Here is a 24,584-nt window from a genome sequence, read left to right on the forward strand (position 1 = left end):
CACGATTACCCGCACAATATTTTCCACTTTGTTGTTTCGTTTCCCCTTTCTTCAATACCCGTTCCCATGTCACAGTCATTTCAAGTATAGTCTTACGATGTGCGGTCTCCTGCATTTTCCCTTTGTGATTATTTCTTTTATTTGACATTGTCTTCGTTAATCAATTGTTGATAACAAATTCGCAAGTTCTGTTACCATTGATTTCTATTTCTATCAGTAGTGTCGGAAAATGCAGAAACAGAACATACAATTAGACAACCAACCAATCAAATAAACAATCAGCACCGTCATCCATTGCCTTCATCATTGCCATCATTATATTGATTACATCGTCATCCTCCACTTCATCGTCTTTATTTCTTCATCGTGTCATCCTCACACCTCTACCATTACTATCATCTTATTATCATGTCGACATCATCGCCACCACGAGCTTCTTTACCCTTAGCACATCTCCCCCATTGTCCTACAGTTAACATCATAATTGCCAGTACTATCGGCGTCATCCCATAAGTTCGACAGCCACAAGTTATACTGCCCACGAGCTCTACATTGAGAAAAAAAAGTCCATGAGTCATACACCCACGAGACATGCAGCCCACGAGTTAGTGTCAAGCTCGTGGGCCTTATTTATTTAAAGTGTCTCGCTTGTGAACTGTACAACTGGTAGGCTATATGACTCGTGGGCGGTGTGACTCGTGAGCTGTAAGGCTCGTGGGCTGTATGACTCGGTTTTTGTCGAGCTCGTGGCGTGCGCCCGTACAATCGTAATCATCGTCGCCATCATCACCACCTCCATCATTGTTAGCAGCATCATCGTCATCATCCTAATGGCATGTCACCGTCACCACCAACGCCATCATCATTAGGGAGCTTTAGATTTGCGGCGCGGAAGTTTGAGACGACGCTTGCGCTGGACGTCCTCCTCTCCCCCAGCGTCGTGCTGAAAAGTAGCTTTAGATTACGCTGGGATGCAACGTATGAAAAAGAAAATGGCGCCCCATATGATCGTTGCATCAAGTAGCTCTCTGCGTCGTAAATTGAGCGGACGTAAAAATAGCCCAGAGCGCGTAGTAAAAAACTGAGACGACGCGAGCTGTAAATAGATCGACCTGATGCGCGATTCTGCGCATGCTAAGAACATGTTTTGTTTTGTTTTTTTCCTAAACGTCCCCGTCGCGAAAATCTAAAGCTCCCTGTTATTATCATCTGTTGCGTCGCCATCAGACTCAGAGCTAGCAGCAAAGATTTACCTCCATCCATGTCACTGGCATCAATCCTCAAATCTTTCCACGATTTTTCTCCTAGAGGGTATATGTCAACGATATCCTCGCTGTTGAGATCGATGACAGCAATCGCATTATTTTCCTGAAAAGGAAGGTAAAGAAAGAAAAAATGACGAGAGGGGTATATCATAATACTGGAACACTTTGTTAAAAATTAACAACACAAGAAATATAAAGTGAAGAGATTAATATAAATCATATAGCAAACACGGATATGTTTTACGATCTAAGGCATTGTAAAATAGCCATGTTGTATTCGAGGATACACAATATAAACACCAATACATACTTATGACATTAAATTACAAATACTCACTTTAAGATGTAGTCCTTTCAACCATACCTTTAACCCTTGACGTTTACAACTTTAAATTCAGATGTAGCAACTTGTCACAGCTGCAAAGGAGAATAGGGTCAACTTTCACTAATTAAATCGAAATTCTGATGCACCATTATTTCATTATCTATCGTGACATACAATGTACGTACTCGCATACAGCCGCGACTGCATAATATCACTGGTCATAGTCTTGTGTTGATATTTCTATGGACAGGTTCGAATGGATTCTTTGTTAATGCAGATTGGTGTGGTTCACATCAAGGAGGTTTAGCCTCCTTGGTTCACATAACGTTATCCTTTGAGGAGTAGTGTTTTCATGTTCCTATTTTTATTCCCATCCCCACTCACACTCACACACACACACACACACCTTCTCTCTCTCTCCTTCTCTTCCGGGTGTGTCGGTCAAGGTTGATGCGTCTCAGCATACAGTAAAAAGTCATTATTAGCTTCCTATTATTAAACATGTTGATGGATTTTTCTCCCCGTGTCGTGACACGGCACACAATTGGGGTCTGTCTCGCTCGCAGTTCACACAAGGCCCCTGACTGTTATTTGTGAAGACAGGCTTGTCAGATTTGGCGGCGTGCTTGAATCAAGCCTAAATTGGCGGATTATTGAGATGGCATTAACATGGAAGGAGACCACCTCCCCGCTGATCGCCCGACTCGTGCGATCTTCCACGGAGCGCCATTTAGATTCCGTTCTCGAGTGTCAGGAGCAATGAATTCACATTTTTGCAAGGAGCGCTGTGAATTGGTGAATTGTAGGGTCGCGGTAAGTGCATATTGGGACTCCTGTCTTTCATTGACGAAAGGGAAGGGGAATTGAGGTATGGAAATTGGATGGAGGGCTGGGGGAGGGGGAGGGGAAGAGAAGCGGGGAAGATGTAATGTATGGATGTATGGATGTATTTGTATTACAGACGCACACACACACACATACACACACACACGCACACACAACTCACACACACACAGATATAAAGGCCTAATTTTTTTTGTGTGTGTGCATGTATTCATTCATATTATTCACAAAAAATGTTACAAGACCCGGTGGCATCTTGCCAACGTGGACACATTCCGGGAGAGGTAAGGCGCAAGATATATTCATGCATTAGGGTGGGTTCGCAGGCGTGCTACCTCGGAGACGTGATAATTTCTCGGTGTCTCGGACTTTTTCGGGTTCGAGAAGCAAAGAAGATCTGATCCAACAACTCAATTCATTTGTTTTCTCAAACTCTCAGAGGCGAAATCTCACAACTCGCCATCTAGCCATCCCGCCAATTCGCCATCTCGACATCTCGCCATCTCGGACCATATGATCGAGATCTCGGATATCCCCTTTGTCAGACCAAGGAGGTAGGCCTACTAGGCGAGCGTCTCTTTGGTCAGACCCTGAAAAGGGCTCGAAGGCGAGGAATTACCTCCTCTTCTATGCGGCACTCACAACGTCCGCAAGAAAGAGCAGAGTGGGAGATGTAATGAGCGAGGATAGAGAAAGGGGAGGGGCGAAGAGTGGGGAAAGGGACTTGGTTAGGATGGAAGAATGCTCACCTGTAGTGATATGTAAGCTGTCCTGTCGTCGCTACTGAATGCAATGTACTCCGGTTCGAGGTTTTGAGAAAACGTGGTGTTTTTGTAGAGGTACCTCACACCCCTCTCTTCATAGGACTCTGCACTGTGAGGGAGAAGCATAAAAATGATCACTGGTAGTTCTTGCACCAGAATGGTTATAAATTTGACTGGTATCTTTTTTTTTTTGGTATTTTGACTAGTATAACGATTAGTTTTACCATTGTTAATATCTTCGCCTTCCTAATTCCATATATCACATGATTATCAGGGGCTTCTATGAAGTTTTTTTTGTTTTTTTTTTTAAGGAGCAACTCCACTCCTTTTTTTCCCTTTTTTTAAATCTCATATCGCGTGAAATCAAACGAAGTAGAATAGCGAAAGTTTCATTTCAAGAAGAAAGTTATGAAGCCGTCTGCTTATTTGTTTGTTTGTTTGTTTGTTTCATATCCCATTGTTTCACATGCAACACGGGTGTGACAATCGCATAAACAGCTGGAGATGCAACTGGTCAATCGTAGCTTGCATGTATAGGAGCTGTCAGTATAATTATGAAGGAAGCACCTTCAAGTGCATCACTTCTATAGGTCTCATATCTGTAAAAAAAAAATCGAAATAAAGCCGTTTGTTTGTTTATTTATTTCACATCCCATTGCTTTACATACAACATGGGTGTGACAATCGCATAAACAGCTGGAGATGCAACTGGTCAATCGCAGCTTGCATCCTGGAGCTGTCAGTATAATTATGTATTAAACACCTTCAACTGCATCACTTCTATAGGTCTCATATCTGTAAAATATTTTCGAAATACACATATGTTGACAATGAATATATGTGACCCTGCATCACAAAACCAACAAAAAGTCGCCAGACATGAATTTTTAGTTAAAGGTGCATAGTCCCGGTAGTGTAGAGGGCGCTGTTGATGATACTGCCGATCACCGTTAGCGTTGATACGAAGATTACCGAAGTTGACCTGTCATCAAGAGCAAAGTGCGTAGGTGTTTCTAAGTAACGTTGCCTTTGTTGTCTTCTCTGCGCATCACGCAGTCTGTAGTAATGCCAGGGTGCGTGCATATGTGTTTCTTATTATGAAATCACAAAAGAAGTTTGCTAAGGCTGTCATCCCCTCAGCCGAATCATGAGCCGAACTGTGATCGGACCACTCGCTACAGTGGATCAGACTTCTTCGGACTCGGGGAAGTGGGCCACAGCGTAAGCCCTAAAGAGGAGTCGATAGCCAGTCTCTATTGACCGATTCTGTGACGCGCTATGTGTATTTTTGGCATGGGCAGCGCCATTACGCGGTGTCTCAGCCGACCCCCCCCCCCCTTCCCACTCCCCACCCTCTCTCTACATTAGCACGCGCGCAGAGTGAAAAACTGATGCATGGTTGCTTTAGCCAATGGGCGTCTCGTACTGAGTGCGCGAATGCTTGCTTAGTGCGCGAACCTTTGTTACAAGTGCGCGATAAACATGTTGCCCTGGGGGTGGGGGAGAGCAGGGGGGGGGTCGACTGAGACACCGCAATTTGAGCTCATGGCTGCACCCAGTGCCATAAAATGTCTGCTGCCCTCAACGAACCCGAATCGGTCAATAGGAAACTTGCACCGTGCGCCCGCGTACGCATTTGACTAAACCACCGGGACCATGTACCTTTAAGGGCAGATTCTGAAAGAGCAGACTCTAAGCTTTAAAATGATGTATAACTCAATTCAGATGGACTCTCCCAACCTATCTAAATATTGGAAAGAAAGCACACTCTGGGGAAGTGGGAACTGAGAAAAGAGGCTCTGAAGTACAGGGTCTATTCAAGCGCTTAATCTTCACCAAGCCATGCTGGTTGTGCGATGAACGGAACAAAAAACAGGATGTAAACCACTTTTGTTTGTTTTGTGATGCACGGTCACATAAAAATGCAAAGGTTATTCGATATCTTCCGTGCTTCATATCTACAAGGGCCAACTCATTTTACTCTCGGGTCCTGAAGAGGAGGATAGGAAAAGAGTTATCCCCATCTGTCCAAATCCTTAATCCAAAAGAAAGCATGTGCAGCCTCCGAATAAGGTGTATTTCCTATACCAGTGGAATATGCCTTCATCAGCAAAGCATATGATTTTTTTTTTACATGTCTATATTTTCATCTCTCTATTTTTTTTTTCAAGATTTATTTCAGTGTCAATATATGGCAGGAAAAAGTGATGGCACTCGATCGACGTGGTCCAGTTTACTAAAAGACATGAGACCTATTTTGTCTTGTCAGTTCTTGAACGTTGTTGAATACGTACTCTTCATTGAACCTCGTAAAGTTCAGGTTGGTGATGCGGTAGCCGTTGGCGAGGTCTTGGTCGAGCCGGATGATGGATACCAAACCCTCGGGATCCACGTACACGTCAGGGTCCGCCGTGACCCCGTATTCTCCTTCGTTGACCACGACTATCGTTTGGCAGTCCTTCGTAAAGTACAGCATGTCGGGGATACTGCCCACTGGATGAACAAGGGGGAGAGACGGAGGAAGGAGAGCGGCAGAGTTTGGGAACCGTTAACCCATTGAGTTCCAGGAAATTGCTGAAGAAATGTTTATCTACACTCTAAGAAAAGTAGGTTCAACTTTGCACCTTTACCAATGTCACACTGCGAACACCATAAAAGGTGTTTACCGGCATGAAAGGTGCAAAGTAACACCCGTAGAGAAGCGCCCAGTGTTACACTGGTACAGAGGTGCAAAATTGAACCTTTTTTTTTTTTTTCTTAGAGTGCAGTCATCATTAAATTGGGTGATGTTCATTATTCCGAAGTGTTAATCCCACATTGAAATTACATTCGTTATTCCGAAGGATCTTTAATCTGAAAATGAAAAATATCTAAATAAGTAGAAATTCGGATTAATCTGACAACACAAAAGCCGTAACTATTGTTTTTCTTTTCTTTCTTTTTTGGGACGCAGAGTCACGTCTAATGGTTTATCTATTGGGTAGATTGTTAAATGTCAAACTCTTTGAATGTGGGAATCGGGTAGGCCATATCCTTTGGAAATCGTGATTTTCAGTAGTAGATAAATTCTCACCTGGAATTTCATAGAGCCGACTCCAGTTGCCATTTTCGACGTCGTAAAGGTTGTAGAGACTGAGTGTGCCGGTGTCGACCCGGTACGTGGCACCGTTCTGGACGAAGCCTACGACGTCGCCGCAGACCTCGATGTCGTTCGATGGGCTGTCGAGGGCGTGGCGGTAGATGATGTTCGGCTCACTCGGGTCCGAGACATCCACGATCTGAATGAAATAATCACCTTGAGAACGAGAAGCACGGGTATGTAAATTGAAGATGTTGTCTCGGATATAAAGCTAATGATAATGGTGATCAACAATGGAGCTTTAAAGGCGCATAGTCCCGGTAGCGTAGAGGGCGCTGTTGATGATACTGCCGATCACCGTTAGTACTGATACGAAGATTACCGAAGTTGAACTGTCATCAAGACTAAAGTTCGTAGATGTTGCTAAGTAACGTTGCCTTCGCTGTCTTCTCCGCGCATCGCGCAGTCTGTAGTAATGCCAGGGTGCGTGCATATGCGCTTGTCATTATGACATTACAAAAGAAGTTTGCTAAAGCTGTCATCCCCCTCAGCCGAATCATGAGCCGAACTGTGATCGGACCACTGACTACAGTGAATCGGACTTCTTCGGACTCGGGGAAGTGGGCCAAAGCGTAAACGCTGAAGAGGAGTCGATAGCGTAGGTCTCTAAGGGCGGACTCACACTGTGCGATTTTTACTGCGATGCGCTGCGCTGCGATAATGTGCGATATCGCAGCCTGTTGCAATCTGTCGCAGGTGCTGCGATGTATACCGCACACTGTGCGATTTGTGGCCTACGATTTACACCGTGCGCATGCGTACATCGTACATTACGGCACCTGTTCATCATAAAGAACGGTCACTGTGAATGAAGTCACTCGTGACTGTTTTTTTTTTTGTTTTTTTTTTTTTTTTTGCGACGTTGGTTTGAAAAGTACATGTATGTTCAAGCTTTTTTTTTTTATTCTAAAGTAACTACAGAAATTACTAGATATGAATCGAATAACACTGTATATTCTAAGAAATAAAGTTAATAATGATAGAAAAAAGAAATGCCATATTTTGGTATTAATTTGGATCACTGCCTGGATCAAAGTCCCCCCTTTTTTTTTTGGGGGGGGGGAGGGGGGGGGGGTTACGTGGTTGTAGGATTCTTGATCATTGGAAATAAGTCATTTACAGCATATTACGCATATTTATTTATGTAATTATTACAATGGGTAGAAATCACAATAAGGGTGAAAAAGTACTGCTTGATGGAGATCTGTATTCTCTGAGTGCTTTTCTAAGGCTTTGATAGTGGAATTCTAGCATTGTGGTTTCTCAAACACATAAAATATTGTGCTGACATATTTTTTCTGGTTGGTCCTTGAAAAATTCACTCTTGTTTTGTGTACGGTATGTACTTACCATCCAGATGTAAGGGAATCACACTTATTTACAATATATATTGATTCACAAATAAAAACGTGACAAGAATAAAGATAATGATATATTCAAGTCATTAAATTAAATCTAAAATATAGACACATTGATGACAATTAAAGTCAATTCAATAGTTTATTTATTTCCATCATCAAAAAAGACAAAGATAAGATGGTACAAAGCAGTTCAAGTTGTCGATTTGTCTTTCTATATCATGACGACAGCTGTATGATTCAATTAGTTCAATACAATTGTACTGTCAAAAAAATGAAAAAATGCAAAACTAGTAGGAAAAGCAATATCATAATTGTGCTGTACAATTCATATATACATACTGCAGTATGGATGTCATAGTTCTTAAAAGTATCACACAAAGTGACAAAAAAACATCAACTTCCATTTCTTTTCCACATAAACATGAATAAATTCAGTCAACTTGAACATCTACAATAAGTTCAGCTCAACGAGTTACCATTACAATTTGCATGAGACAACTACCTATGCCACTACAATTTCCCAAAATATGTTGCAAAACAAACAAACAAACCTCAGGGAGGAAATTGCTGCAATCTAACATACTCTACAAGCAATGTTTACAGTTAGAGTTTGTGTACAAAGGTACATAAACACTTACTGTAAACATACAGTGTATTTTGAAAAATGCCAAATTGAAATGATCATACCAGCATCCGAAGGGGTGCTTTGAGATGCACTAAATGTGCTACTGGTCCTAATCCAGATTAATCAGACACTGCATACACTGCAAAATACTGTGGCAAAGCATTCATTTGAATTGAAATTCCAACTGTGTGTGAACCTTGTCAATTGTATACCTTAAAAATGTAATATCATTACAGGAGATCTCATCTTCAACATTGTCCATTTTCTGTCCATCCCAGATTATGTTGGTGCCTACCTTAGGCATTCTTTACAAGAAGATGTGCTGGTTAAAATGTGCGGAAGAAAAAAAAAATAAAAGGTTCAAGGCTAGAGTACATGTAATTTTGGTTTATACACATATTACTTTCCAGAATTGACTTATAAGCAAGAAATATACAATTGTGTTACCAATAAATCAGGAAGATACAAATGAATGAACATTGAATTGCTTTGACTGATAAGGGTAAGTGGCAAATTGTAGCCTACAATGTAGCAAATACAACTATAACAATTTGCTGACTCAAACTCTCAGATGTTGAGTCCAGTAATAAATGTTATCCATCGATACAGATAGAGGTATGATAAAAAACAAGCAAACAAACAAACATAATTTTGTGCAGAGGGGGGAGATCAGCAGTTAAAATACAGTGTATGTATGATTAAAATACCATGCAGCACTTATACGGTAGCATATATACGACTGCATAGGAAAAAAATAGCTGTCTCAGAACGCTGACTGCTGCATTCACATTGCTCTAAATTCAGAATTGCACAGTAACATGATTTCTTCTTTGCAGCTATAGTACAACTTATTGCAATGATACATGTGCCATTCTCCATTTTTCTAGCTCAAACATTTCTGGCAATACATGTACCATTGTCAGACTCATATTTCAATACGCTTAGACAAGGGCGATGAAAACACACTGTGCAATTCCATCATTGTGCAATGATTATTAAAAGCCTTGTTGATGTACACTGGCATAATTAGGGTGATTAATAAGTTTACAAAACTAAGTTGTTCAATGGTCAAGTTAAACTAATATTAGACAACTTGCAATAACCTCTCACTTCCACAAAGGCCTAAGGTGTTTTTACTCTGTGCAGTCCTGTGAGTGACGAAGAAATATGATGTCATGTCACTACCACTTTTCCAACAGTGCAAGTCATATACAACAACTTCAAGTTAAAACATCTCTTGAACTTCTGAAGTTTTCCATCGATTCAAAAGAAGTTTTGCTTACGTGTTCAGCTCACTGCAAAGTGTGTTGCCATGGTAACAGCACTAATTGACCTCAAAGTTATGTAACGGCTTTAAGAACAGCTTTCTTCCCCATTTTTTGAGCCATTAAAACAATGTTTGGCCCACATGTTGAGTTTAATGTAAAGTTGCACAAAATATACATTTCTAAACAGTAGTGGAAAGAGTGTTGCTATTGTCTCTGAACATTGTAATGGCCCTCACAAATCAAACAAAAGCTTGTGGAATTTTTCCCTCTCCAGTTTTCCAGTGATATAAACAAAACATGGTACATTTGTTGTACATGATTTAAAGTTGCAGGATACATTTTAAAGAGAAAGGGAAAGTGCATTGTCAGAGTAACAGTGCATAATCTCCTTAAAATCATAACAAAACCTTGCACATTGAAATTCTTCAGCTGTTTGTCAGTATTTCAGAAAAAAGAAAGACTCACAGTAATTGCACGTAAATTTGAGTTTTTCGAGAGTAGCTGTGTTTGTAGTTGGTGGGAAAACAGAAATCAAACCATTGTAAGTTAACATCAAATGCATGTAAAGTTCATGGAAACTTGCACTGGTCCAACATAAATGAAAGAAACAAGTCAATAAGTCAGTTTCTTCAAGTTCCACCTTCACGACTGCCTGCTGTAGTAGGTACCACTTTCCTGCTTTGAAAAGTCACATTTTGTTTCCAGTAAGTCCCAGAGAGACAGCAATGTCATCCCACACCGATCTTGCAGTTACAGGTGTAAGTGTTGAGGTGAACTACATGACAAGGGCTAAACAAACACAAAAAAGAGAGCAAAAGGGAGAAAATAGGGGAAATATTAATTGTTACAAAAATGCATAAGGTTCCCTGTGAAGCAAATGTTTGCAGTTTAGGATGCCTCCAACTTTCCGCCCATTTGCTTACAGTGTTTACAGCACTTGAACTACACACATTAGCAACTGACAACCACAGTTGAGTTATTGAGTTGAGTTTTTATGAAGTTCCTCGACCATGGAATTGACTGTGGAATTTTATTTTCTTGAAAAAGTAAAAGAACAATGTGGCATGTTTTTATTTTATACTTAGAGAACTTACGTCTGAATAATCCTTTCGACAGTGATCATAGGTCTGAACGCCCTGACAAAAAGAAGTATCCCTGGATGATAATTCTTTGAATAAAGTCTACTCAACAATGTTCTTTGAAGTATGTAAATCAAATTTGGGATTTTCAGGTACACCCCAAATACATAAATATGTTGCACTTGTCTGTAGAGAGAGAGGAAAAAATAACAACAACAAGCATGTTTTTGTTTTTATTTCTCTCTCTATTTTAGAGGTAAAGCAAACATTTCCCATTAGTGCATCATCAGGGTACCTACTGCTGATAAAATTTTGGTTTCCTTTGCTTCTTGACTTCTCATCTTCTTAGGTTTTTCTTTGCCAGGTCCTGCTTCTCCTTCTCCTGCTCCTTATGTGTAGCATTTCAGCCTTTGACGCCTTGCTGGTAGAGTCTTTATCATCTTGTAATTCCAAGTAAATAGGAGAAAAAGAAAAAGAAAAAAGCACACAAACATGATTACATATTGTATTGAATTAGAATGATGAAGAGGGATGCACTCCCCCTATGTCTTACAATGGATTCATTCTTTCAAAGAAATGATGTTTTCATTTATTTCTAAAAATTGCTTAAATGACTGTATTTGAAATTCTATGAATAAACTATTCATCACTTTTAGGGTAGCAAGAATTAAATTTTTATTTTCCTCAAAATACTGTAAAAACAATTAAATTACACTTTTTGAAATAATGTCTTTCTTGCTCTCAACTTAATGTGTTTTTTTTTAATTGTCAAGCCACCATAAAAAGAAAAAGAAACTGATGTATTCACACATGCAGTCACACAAACATTTTGGAAAGTATGAAAAAGTGTTTACTTTATCTTCTAACATATATACTGTACCTCAGTCTCCAAAATTGGTTAGGTATCCTCATGGCATGTTTGTCCTCAGAAATTGCAGGTAAGAGAGGGATTCATGTACTTCTGCAGGACAACCAGTTGCCAGCTGCTCCTTTTCTGCTCTTCCTTTTCAACATTGAGACAAGCCTCCAATATGAATTCCTTAGAGATTTCATTTCTATTCAGACCTGTTTAGGGTGACACAAAGGGACAACTATTTTCAGGCATTTATGATAATTACAGTAGACTCTAAATTTACCATTTGGGTAAAAAGGACAACATTTGGGAATGAATCTAGAGTTAACAAACACATTTAGTGATAAACAAATTTATTCAACTATTCACCATTGTTGATCATTGGACAGGCCAGTACATAAGTGCTTCATAAATTCATATATCATAATCATAATTATTTCAGTCATTTACTAAGGTCTAAGGGCTCGAAAGCTTAACTAAATTACACTATGCATTACATATAGTGTACGTTTAGTACAAGTATGTCAATATACATACATGTACATGTGTAACACATGACGCACACAGCATTGTTTCCTACAGTCTGCAATTTTGGATAATTCATGATTGCCCTTGAATGATGTTTTACATTCTGCAATCAAACTGCAAGTACAGTTTGTACACCCTACAGATTGGGGCAGGGTCTGTGATGATTTCAGACTGAGAGTTCATTTTGATATACAGTTGTACTTTGTTATGAACTTAAAGGGCAATTAAAGTTAACAGAGAGTATGACATGTACACCGGTACTGTACTGTATGCTATATAGCCTTACCAAGTGCTGTGTACAGCACGTTTGTGACTTGCTGAGGCAGCAACGACAAGGCTGTGTTTATTATCGACACAGATTAACAAATGACGCACTGCCGGATAATCAAATACTTTGTAGCACTAGTCTGCAGACCTGAGCATGAACATGTTACAGCCTCATACAGTAAGAACTTTCAGTTTGGAGTGCATGATCGATCATCACATAAAAAGTCGGACAAACATGGATAAAATGTTAATCACCTAGTAACCTACATGTAGAGAGGGTCACTTCAGTGCATTGCATTTGTTTTGTGTGTGTTTCTAGACTACAATTTCTGTACAAATCTCCAAGAAAAACTGATCAATCTAAGTTACCTCAGCTCCACTTAGGCCTTACTGTTAAAAATCTAGAGTGTTATACTCCTGGCTTAGTTGGGTAATTTCCATGAGACTAGACACTACGTCTACTCTAAAAAAAAAGTTTGGGAACAGTTTATTTATTTTTTTCTAGGATCTGGATTCATACTGCTTGTAACTATAGCAATGGATCTCAATTACAGTGTAGGTCTAACTCCAACGGTTAGAGTTCTAATTCCTCTAACGTTTAATACAAAATACATGTCGGTCTAAGCCTACGGTTCTAGCGTTAGACCACAGCCAAGGGCAGGAAAGGCTAGCATGTCCTACTGACAATCTAGATCCAGTAGGTGCCTAGGCCTAAGTAATAATCGACACTGTATTTCTGTAGCCATCACTAGCTTAACCAGAGTAGGCCTACCGTATGAATTTGAAATCCATGAGCACATTTTGGCAAAAAAAAAAAAATAAAAAAAAAATGTAGACCTATCTAACGTTAGTACCCTTACGTAAGATCACCGTAAGGGACTAACATTACTATTGCTTAATGTTGTAGAACGGGTCTATAAAACTAAGAAGAAGCCTGCTGACTGCGAGTAGTGCTAACGTTAGTGCATGCTACGACTGCTAGTGCTAACGGTTCATTAAAGACTAATTAACTGTTTAGGGCCTAGATCTAGTGCTTAGGGTCTAGACAGACTAGTTTAGTGAATAATCTATATAACCGTTAAGACTTTAATAAGAAAATGTAGATTTCTAGAGATCTTATCACTAATAATATTAGTTACATCTTGATGGGCTAGACTTTCAATTATCAATATCCTTTCCTATCAACGTGTAAAAAATATCTGGATCTGTTTCTGTTTCTGTTCCGGTTCCGTCGGTATAGAGGTCTACCGGGATTCAGAATTAACTGTACTCCACCAACGTTTTGTAACTGTGTGTTAGTATGGTCGTGTGTGCAGGGCAGGAAGAATGTTTCACATTTGAAGCCTCTAGACTAGACTAGATCTCTACTAACTGTTGGTTACTGTTTTTCAACGTTATGTCGTTAGACAGAAACCACGTCTAACGTTAGGCCCTAACGTTATGTGTTTACTGTTACTGTTAGTGTTCACGTCCACGTCAGTCGATCCAGTAGCAGTGCAATACTAAGCCATTATGGTCTAGACTTAGATCTAGGGCCTGTCCAGACCAGGGGCCTGTCCAGACCAGGGGCCTAGCCCTAGTAGTTTATACAATGTGTTTGTCTATGTCGATTTAATTTATAAAATTCGACTGGAACACGTAACGTTACCGGTATGTACATAGATCGAGACTAGGGCAGACTAGGCCTAGAACCACTTCTACACTAGGCCCACACACGTATTTAGGCCTAGCTACAAGTAGATATGGGTCTAGTTTATAGCATACTCAGTAGGGCCTAGACTTAGTATAATTTAAACATTAGATCTAACACTTAACAAGTTAGTCCAAGGCTATGCATACAGTACCGGTCCGGCGGTACGCAAACAAAATTTTAACCAACCCACAGACTGTTTAATCTGCCCTCGTTCAAACTCTATACATGGGACTACGTATGGACAAAACGGCTGCAATGGACGCGAGAAGCCCATATTCATGGTAGAATTACTCACGATTGCACTCTAAGTCGTTGTAAAACTCCCTCCCCATCTCATCTTCGTCATCATGTTGAGATAGATCAGTAAGCAATTGTGGAATAAAGGAAGCATATCCAGCCAAATCTTGATTAGTACTTCTTCTACCACCTTGCTTCACTGAAAATTTTCGATCATCGTCGCAAGCGATTGTCGCAGAATTTTGAACATGTTCAAAGTTCTGCGATGGGGCTGCGATCCCTGCGATATCCCCAAATCGCCGGTTATCGTATCGCAGACATCCTCACACTGTGCGATTTCTCGTCGTGCGACATCGCAAAGGGTAAATCGCAGTAAAAATCGCACAGTGTGAGTCCGCCTTAAGGGAAACTTGCGCCGTGCGCCCGCGTACGCATTTGACTAAACCACCGGGACCATGTGCCTTTAATTGGCGATTCATCTTGTCGAATACGCTTTAATGTTTATTATTCATTTCCTCAACAACCTGACTCTTTTTTGGCCAGAAGACACAAAGGCCCGAATTCACGAAGGTGGTACAAATGAAACCATGGTTTAAACCATGGACAAAAACCATGGAATGCCAAGTGTCGCATGCGATATTTCGCTACGAAATCAGTCATTTCGTCGATGAATTTTGTAAAGAAATGACAACATTTTGTAACTAAATGAACATTTCGTCCACAAAATGATAATTTTGTTAACGAAACAGTCATTTTGTCGACGAAATGACCAATTTCGTAACGAAATATTCTGTTTTACACTTGGCGCTCCATGGTTTTTGTCCATGGTTTAGACCATGGTTTTGTTTGTACCACCTTCGTGAATTCGAGCCCATGAATATATGTCTGGCAGAAAAGAAAAGAAAAATGCTGAAGTTGAAGTCTGAAATTGAGATTTTGAGTAGATAACATGAAAAGACAAATCGGGCTGTTAGATTTGTTCAAGGTGATTATAGAAGGCATGCTAGTGTCAGCGACATGTTAAAAGATGTTAAGTGGGAAACTTTAGAACAAGGACGCCAGGACCACCGACTCATCACATTCCACAAGATGTTCACGGGGGAAATAGATATCAATCCGGAAAACTACACAAGACCTAAAGTTTGGCAGATCAAGACTCTCGCAAACAAAGCAGTTCCAGATAAACCATTACACATCCAATCCACACCAACAGTCGTTCTTCCCGGAAGTAATCTCCGCCTGGAACAGGCTACCCCAGACTGCCGTTGATTCCACATCAAACCAAAACTTCAAAAATCACATTAAAACCGCCGACTGTTTTAACTCAATAAATAGATCAAATTGATAACCACCGTCCAGCTCTCGTCAACCTCCAGTTATATTCCCTAGAGGAAGTGTTCCGGAGGTCTATTTCTACAAGGTACAAGGGGGAAACTGTCGAAAAGGGGATGTTGATACTTTTACCTGATTATTTACTTCCATTTAGATAATACCAGAAACCAGCAATTCAATGTTGGTATTACTGTGCAACGTAGCAAAAATATTTCTTTTAGTGCCATATTTCCGGCTTGGAAATACAATAATGGGGATGATTGAAACACATATTTCATTTTTCATTGTAGCCAATCGATTGGAAATAGCTCAGCTCTATTCAACAATTGAAAAAAAAAGTTTGAAGCATATCATATCTGAAATTAATATCCTGTCCCCAAGCGACTCCTCCAAAACCTGCCTTCCCTTTATAACTAATACCTTTACAACTGTCAAAAAAAAAAATACTCATACCCGAGTGAAATTATTACAACACACACAGGCAGACACACACACACACACACACACTGAATAAGAGTGCTATTTAAGAAGTTTGAAGTGATTTTGATAACTTCATAATTATGTAATCTGTTGAAACTTATGTTTACAATAATGATAATAATAAGAAGAAGAAAAATTGTATAGTGCAGCTACTATACTCTACTGCGCTGTGATGGAACAGAGCTCCTAACATTGTTACTGAATAGACATTCACAAAATAAGTAACAAATTAATCAAAGGCTTCTGAAAAAAGGTAAGTCTTCAACAGAGATTTGAAGACACAAGTGATGGGGCTTTATGCATCAAAATAATTCCATGAGTTGATTTGTTTGTTGTTGTTGCTTACAATCAATAAGAAAGAGATGTTTTCAAGATACAATGTAAGTATTTTCGAAGAAGGGATATACCCGTAGGAGTTACAATGGGCATTGTGTCTTTTTATGTTCTGCCTCATGTCTTTATTCTGTTGTGTTATCATCTTGCTACGTACCCACCATGTCCAATCTGATCGCCTTAAAACTCATTTTGCAACTTTGATATCACAGAGTCTGTTACTTCACACGTAATGTATGATGTATCTTTTTTACACTCTTTCGAGAGATTTTTTTGTGTGACATTATTATCTTTTGAGTGTGTATATGTGTGTGTGTGTGTGTGTGTGTGTGTGTGTGTGTGTGTGTGTGTGTCTGTTGTGTGTGTGAGAAGTTATTCTTGACTGCTGTCGGCCCAGCTCTACTTGTTTACACATTGGGAGAATTTTGAATTCTTGTTTGTTTGTTTTTGTAAGGGGAGGTTCCCGTAATCATGTTTTTGTTTGTTTGCACACAACGGTTTCTTCTTTGTTATTCTCCTTCTTCGTTGTTGTTGTTTTGTTGTTGTTGTTTTTTTACACTGCGGTTTCTAATGGTGAACGGTGCCTTTTGTTTTCTTGTGGGGGAGGAGTGTTCTTGGCTGCTTTAATGTTGAATTTTATTGTTATCACAGCGGGAATATTTTGAGTTTTTTTTTTTTTTTTGGTTTTTATTAGGGGGGATGGTCCAGGAAAAATATTTATTTTCCTCTTTCTATTTTTTTTTCTTCATAATTTAGTTTCTAATAGAGACCACTGCCTATTGTTTTCTTATCGTTTCGACGAAATTATGATTCCTATAGGCACCACTGATAAATTCTACAATGAAAATGTTTCAAGGCTTGCGATAATGCAGGCATTTAAGTTACACGGATCATGGAGAACCTTCATGCAATGACAAATTCCATTGCACTGATATACGTCACAGTCAGTTGTCATGATAGACTTACGACTTGCTATACTTCGTCATCGTTCAGACGTGGAAACGATCAATAGATGGTATCATCACCTAAAACTTTGCCCTTTCCACTTTCATCATTCTGTATCAAAGCATCCCGGATATTTTCCCTGCTGTAATTCTGACCTCATTCGATAAAGTCCCAGACGGTCAATTTATAATAATATGATACTGCAGCCGCCCGAAAGAAGAACGGCCAGTGTATGTGTTCACCCAGTTTGGTTTTCATGACACATCCTCATTGTCACAACTACGTGTGCATTAGCGTTCATTTGCATGATAGTAATCGGACACACATATTACATGCAGGAATGTTTCTTTTTATTCTTAGATTGTGTGCCTGTTTCTGCGTGCGTGTGTGATCGTTTGTTTGTATGTTTTTTGAAGGCCTATAGGGAGTGAACGCGCGGGTCCGCAGCCACTAATATGGGATATCTCGTATTTCACAATGCATAAACAAACTAGCAGAAGCATAACAAGCATGATAAGTGTAATTGCAGAAGCCCTGAAGTCCTGTATTAATACATACTGTATGTCATACAGCTTTGCCTACAGATTACTATTTCGAAAATAAAAACAATATGTAACCGTGCACCTCAAAACGAACATAAAGTCGCACACACTGATTTTGCGTGAGGACTGAAAATAAGTGAAATGGGTCAACCTAGCCGAACTTGACTTTTTCATATTTTCTGAAAGAGCGGGTCTTCTTTTACATTATGCTAAAATTTGGTATCATAAAACGGGCAGGAAGTGTGTTTTTTTAGCAGTTTATCTCGAACATTTTTGGTAGAATAATGTGATTAGGTGCGTCTTTAGAATCCCTTTTTCTTTTCTGAAAGACCTTGTCCACACTCTTCACTTTCAACTCTAATAACTTTCGAAAGGATAGTGCTACTGCTTTGAAAGTTGGCATTGATTATGGACAGAATGTGTTAATATGGCATGCTTAATTTCACTATAATCTGATAATCCCTTCATTGTTGTTACTCTGGTGGTTTACTTCCTGTTTTTTGTCCCATTCATCGCACAGCCAGCACGGTTTGGTAAAGATTAAGCGCTTGAATAGACATTGTACTTCAGAGCCTCTTTTCTCAGTTCACACTTTTCCTGAGTTTGTGCTTTCTTTCCAATAATAGGTTAGGAGAGTCCATTTGATTTGAGTTATACATCATTTTAAAGCTTAAAGTCTGTTCTTTCAGAATAAGGTCTTAACTAAAAATTCATGTCTGGCGACTTTTTGTTTGTTTTTGTTTGTTTTGAGGTACTGCTTTCCATTAAATGGAAGGTAATATTATTACCTTCCATTTGCCATGGTTGAACGATTTCTAGCGGAAGGTAAAAAGAAAAAAAAAACACACACAACTTTGAGCGTAGAATAAATACATCGTGGGCACCGTATTGCCATGAGTGTACTTATAACATACGAAAACAGGTCTTGCGCTGATGAATTACAATGGAATGATATCTCGGCAATCTCAAATCGAATCAGTCAAGCGTGAAAACAAAACAGAAACACGAAGAATGTGTGAATGTAGCTGAAGTGTCTTTTCTTTGAAAACACGGAAAACGAATGTAACCTGTTTGTTCAGTTTTAATTGACACCAACGAAATACCTTTTCTTTAAGAAAAAAAAAAATGCGCAGTTATCGTCTAGATAGCATTTCATATGGCATATCTCATTCGATGTCAGTGTCAAAGCGCTAGTATAGTAATGTACCGCTGTGAGAAGTTCCACCATTTTCCCCGCATGAGTTGATCGGCGTCTATCCGTCAAAACGTATCGTTTCGTAAGTGTGTCAATCGCACTATTATTCCACTGCTAATATTGCTATCATAACAACAACTACTTTTACTGCTGCGTGTGGTATAATTGTTCTCCTTTATCTGTCTTTTAGAAGAATTGTCTATACCCCGAGTATTTTCTCTTTTTGTCCTTAGTTCGGTTGTAAGCTGTCCCTATGCTCCTGATTTTTGCTCTTTACACTAAAGATTTCCGTTGAGACCTGTACCCCCAAACAAACTTGCTTTTAAATAGGTTCCATCGTATTTCTTTAGCATATTTACGGCCTACCTAGATTTAAACTTGATTATAATATTATATTGACCACCATATCTTATAGTGCATCCAAGCTGGATATTATGTATCATCTTCTCTTGTTACATTTCAGACATTAATTGTTTGTTTGTTTGTTTGTTTGTTTGTTTGTTTGTTTGTTGTCACTGAGAGAAATGAATAAACTGAACTTATTGCACACATGGAATTGATACATTGTTGGGAGACGTAATACGATGCATTAGAGGATACAATGTATTGTTATTCCATGCCAATTACACGTTGGTCTGAGAAGAACGAGTAAAATTTTACAAGCACAATAGTAGAAAGTTGATCAACGTCAGATTTAGAGTGAGAAAGTTATGAAATGTTAAAAATTTGATAATCTTTGAAAAACTCTACCACACAGTTCATGTGAATATGCAAATGAGTCACCTTGTGATGTCATAAGTCATAAGTCAATTACAGTAGGATAGGATATTATGGCCTACACGTGTTTGAGCCAAAAACTTAAAATTTAGGATGCCATGTTAAAACTATATGGCCAGTTGTGAGGCAATCACATTATCAACTCACTATTTGAATATTCATACAGATTGTTCAAGATCAATTTTCGTGAAAAAAAAACCACAAAAATTCTTATTTTTGTCTAATTTTAATCCGATTGGGATCAAAATTTCATCGTTGTTATTGCAAAATTGTACTATTTCTTTCCAGACTAACTTTTAATTGGCCCTGGAGTTACCCTTTAAAATACACTACCCTATCTGAGGGTGCGATATCCCCACACTATCTACTTTTACAGTACTGTCTGGGACCATCTTAAAGAAGAGAAGTCATATTGCCTCAGGAAAGATAATTATTTAAACATATGCACCGATGTTTACTATAAATCATGGAAAATAACCAGTATTAACACGTTATTGAGTAGGATCTCAACAAAACAGACGACGATCGAAGTGACCAATTCAGTCAACGCATGCGTAATAGAAAGTAATCATTCGAACAATCGGTCAATCAGTCAACCAATCAGTCAATCCAATAATCATTCAATCAATCAATCATCTAGTCTATCAGTTCCGTAATAATCTGTACGCTTTTATACACTTTAAAAGCTCGTACACTCCTCAAGCCCTTGGGAAAGCTAGCTACTGATCAGAAGCTGCCATCTTGCCAGATTTGAATCGGCACCTCTCAAAGATTGTCACCACAAACATTCCGTGGGAGAAATCGGGAAATCACGGCATGGAACTGGTTAAAATTATCAAAATGTGAAGAAAGTCAGAGAGACATCTACATAAAACCCAGGCCTACCTGATATGTAAAGCAGATGATTTTGGTAATCGTAGGTGCTCTGTTCTGACGCACCCCCGGCGATTTTATACAGGCCTGTCCCGTTGACATCGTAATCGTATGGGACGTAAAGCACTGAGATCGGGTCGAGGACGATCCTCGCCTCGACAAAACAGAAGAGCGACGCAGCGGCGACGGAGAGGACGAGAAGAGAGTTTCTCACTCGCGCCATCAGATTCGGATCCATGGTTCAAAGTTTGTGTCGTCTGCTCAGGATATCTTTGAGTGTGTCGTTCACGTCATCGGCAGTAGACCAATACCCTAGCAGTCTACGAGCGAGACAATAACCAGCAAATAATTATCCTCTCAGTCTGTGTTGGATCGGTTCCTGTTTGTGTGAAAACACAAAAGAGATCACAATGCAATGATGATTTTGGAAATGCAGGACAGTAATGCCAAACATTATACCAAAAAAAAAATAAACGTTTTTTACCTGATTCAGAGCACCCTCTGACATCCTCTCCCCCTCTCTCTCTCTCTATGTCTCCTCGTATTTTCCGAAATCACACACTGATTTTTGATTGACATTGCTGAAAATCACACATTAATGACCTAAAATGTATTACCGTCAATAAATTTATCAATTCTAATATCAAACAAAACAAACCCATATCAAAAGCTGGTCTGTTCGTCCTTTGAAAATAGGGCTAAGAAAACATTAAGATGAGTAATAGGCCTGATTGGAAAAAAACAGTTTTACGTCCAGTAGTGAAAGAAAGTGTCCTTTGCTAGTTTACCCGCATAAGCAGAATATAGAACAGAGAATAACAATCGGACACATTTCACTAAAATCTGACCGAAGCAGGAAAGTAATGACGATATGTTTTTGTTTTCAATGTTTGTTTGTTTGTCAGTTTCTAGAAACCCTGATTTTAGTCACAACCGCGCATTCACAACAGATGAGAATAAAGGCGCCATCTCCAAATGTAATTATTTGTAGCCGATAATGCAGTAAAAAAAAAAGACATGTAAAAGGAATTGATGTGAAAAGAATCGTTTTGATGGTTACACATGCCGTTTTGTATCAAACTTTAAAAATGGATCAGAAGTCCTTATTTCTCCTGTCGTCAAGAAGATCTTATTTCCTCCTCCATATAACCTCTGAAAATACATTTTCTCCCCTGGGCTGTAGACTCTCACTTAATTATTATATGTATGGCCACTATACTACTAGTAGTAGCCTTAATACAATATTATTGCATCCTCGTAATTCTGTAGTCATGGTAGTACGTCCGATGTGTTCAGTATCGCGCCATTTAGCCAAGTTCTGCAGATCGAGTCTATATCGGCTGATAATTTATTGCATATTCATCATTGAGTTTAAAGGGGATGGCTAGTAACTGATCAGTGGGAATCAGTGGGAATGCTGGGGGATGATTGTTCCAGTTCTTGTGGGATTCATTTAAGAGTACATTATATATCTATTGTTGTGTTAAAATTATTTGCTTCAGAACGGTCTCATATTCAAGTAATGTGCCGTTTAATGCCTCGTCATTGTACAGGCATGCTAACCTGGAAACATTAAATTACACTATTGTCAACATTGTTAAATCAACTGTTCTTACATCTGCAGAATGTAGTTGTCTGTATATCACTATTTGTACTGAGAAGATTCTGTTAGTGCCCCAGGTATTTTTGCCTTTCATTTTTGTTTTTCTTTATTTTGGTCCTACGTTGCATCCGTGCCCCTCATCTTGTCCACAGACAGCACAGTGGGAGCGTCCGTAAGCAAGACACTTTGTAATCATTTCCTGGTACTGTGGAGTGGAATTGAAGTTCACTGCCCACGGCTTATACGCATTAACTCGCACCTATATGATAAGTGAGCACGTTAACTATAGATGTGAATTCAAAACCTAAACGACACGTAGCCCATCCAACGAGTCACACCGAAAAAGCAAGTAAACGGAGTTGAGAAGTTAGGCATGTCTATTATTGGGATTATATATCAAATTCTATCTGCAAGGAATGTTTGCATGTGAATCACTACAAAGTCCCTGACAATGACAGAGAATAAACGTCATGGGTTGGAGATTCCGTATATAGCGCTCCCAGACTCCAGACGAATCAATATTTAATGTTGTAGCATACACCCAGTGTGCTGGAACGAGGCATCAATGACAAAGCAAAGTACGGGAAAAGAAAACAAAGACGTAAAAACAAATATAGAAGAAAAAAAATCGCAAGTTGACACTGAAAACAAAAACAAAAAACACGTTCATGCCAAACACTGCGCCTGAAAATGTCCAAACTTTCATATCATTTTGAGAAGCACATAATTTATCATCGCTAAGGTGAGTTGGTTCTGGTTGCGTGATGACATCAAACAAATTCTTGTAAAACGCTCGTTTGTTTGTTTTTTTTTTTTGTGTGTGTGTGTGTTTTTTTTTATGTGCCTCACTGAAACAATCCGATTTCCCCGGATTCAAGGCGCCTCCTACGATTTCCGTGCATAATATGACAAGCGCAATCACCGCATGTTAACTTATAACAGACTTTGATATGCGCCGCGATTGCTCTTCACATGGGCAGAACGAACATGCCTCAACCGACATCATACCGTGCTGATTTATTTTCATGATTGACGTTCACTAAGTGGGAGGTACAAGCCCAACGTACATGTATTTACAAAGATAAAGGGCTGTATACATGTTGATGGTGATGATGGTGTGGGCGTGGTCAACTAATAAGGGAGTTCCTAGTTAGCGCATGTCTCATTATTTTGACCCCTACACCACAGACTTTCAAATAATATGGAAATGACCCGTGACAGAGCATTTTTCGTTGAAGCATGCCACCTTTGTAATCAATGTCAATGAAATGCGTGTGCAGCTTTTGTTAAACATTATTGATGAATCACTTTCACCTGTGCGTTCTAACAAGGTGAAACTCACAGCTTAACATTCCAAATCCTCATTTACCTGAGGATTCTATTTGTTTGAATTAAAGTCAATGGCAAATACACAAACATTCTCATTTGACCTTTATTTTGCACATGCGCAAATCGCAACCATGAACTCCCTTATAGATCAGTGGTAAAGGCAGAAGGGCGTTCATTGCACAACCTGTCCGTCACAATACGGTCAACCTCACTTCAGTCGAACCTATCGGCACCGAAGACGGAAAAAAAAAAAAAACTTTCAACTTACGCGAATTTCGACTTACACAATACAGTCAATAACAGTTTCCGGCAGATTTTTTTTTTTCTTCTTCTTCTTCATCTTTGCCAATTACTAAACTTGTGCGAGGTCGACTTAGGTGAGGTTGACTTTGTGTGTGACTGATATCTGGCCATCACATTCTGCCTACGTCAAAGCATTGGAAATCACAGGTGTAATCGCAAAATGTGCGAATCAAACCAAGGAGGTTCAAGAGATGGAGTAACAACAGTGTTATTCCCTTTGATCCCATGTTTGATGCCGCCACTAAGAAATATTTGAAGTATGTGCTAAACTGGAGCTGCCTCAAAGATAGGAAGACAATGTGGCATTGCATCATGACTCGTCACTCTGAATGGAAGATCGCTGTCCCTTCTTATGAATCATGAGCGGTACATAAAGGTACAGACACAGGGATGTGCGAATAAAAATTCAACAAAAATTGATGAAATAAAAAAATAAAATTACCAGACTTTACATGATTTTACACCAAACTAACATACAAATGAATAAAGAACTACACTTGAAGATTACACCATATTAGTTTCATTTGTCGGAAGTAATCGGAAAGATGATAAAATCGACTTTCCAGTAAGGGAGCAGTTTAAATATTTTCACCACGTACGGCTCAGATTTACACTTTTTGACATA

At 39.2% G+C, this 24,584-nt stretch overlaps 1 protein-coding gene across 2 annotated transcripts in view; it reads right to left on the reverse strand.

The window, feature by feature from the left end:
• LOC140238787 (mesenchyme-specific cell surface glycoprotein-like) overlaps positions 1-24,584 on the reverse strand; it is a 65,065-nt gene that overhangs the window by 9,136 nt on the left and 31,345 nt on the right. For both annotated transcript variants that reach the window (XM_072318684.1, XM_072318683.1), the window contains exons 2-6: positions 20,737-21,103; positions 6,271-6,492; positions 5,492-5,690; positions 3,183-3,306; positions 1,254-1,368 (exon numbers count right to left, since the gene is read on the reverse strand). In XM_072318684.1, coding sequence (XP_072174785.1) covers positions 1,254-1,368; positions 3,183-3,306; positions 5,492-5,690; positions 6,271-6,492; positions 20,737-20,962 — 886 coding nt within the window. In that variant the 5' untranslated portion in view covers positions 20,963-21,103. The remainder of the gene's footprint in view (positions 1-1,253; positions 1,369-3,182; positions 3,307-5,491; positions 5,691-6,270; positions 6,493-20,736; positions 21,104-24,584) is intronic.

This window comes from Diadema setosum, chromosome 15 (assembly GCF_964275005.1).
Source record: "Diadema setosum chromosome 15, eeDiaSeto1, whole genome shotgun sequence".
NCBI lineage: Eukaryota > Metazoa > Echinodermata > Echinoidea > Diadematoida > Diadematidae > Diadema > Diadema setosum.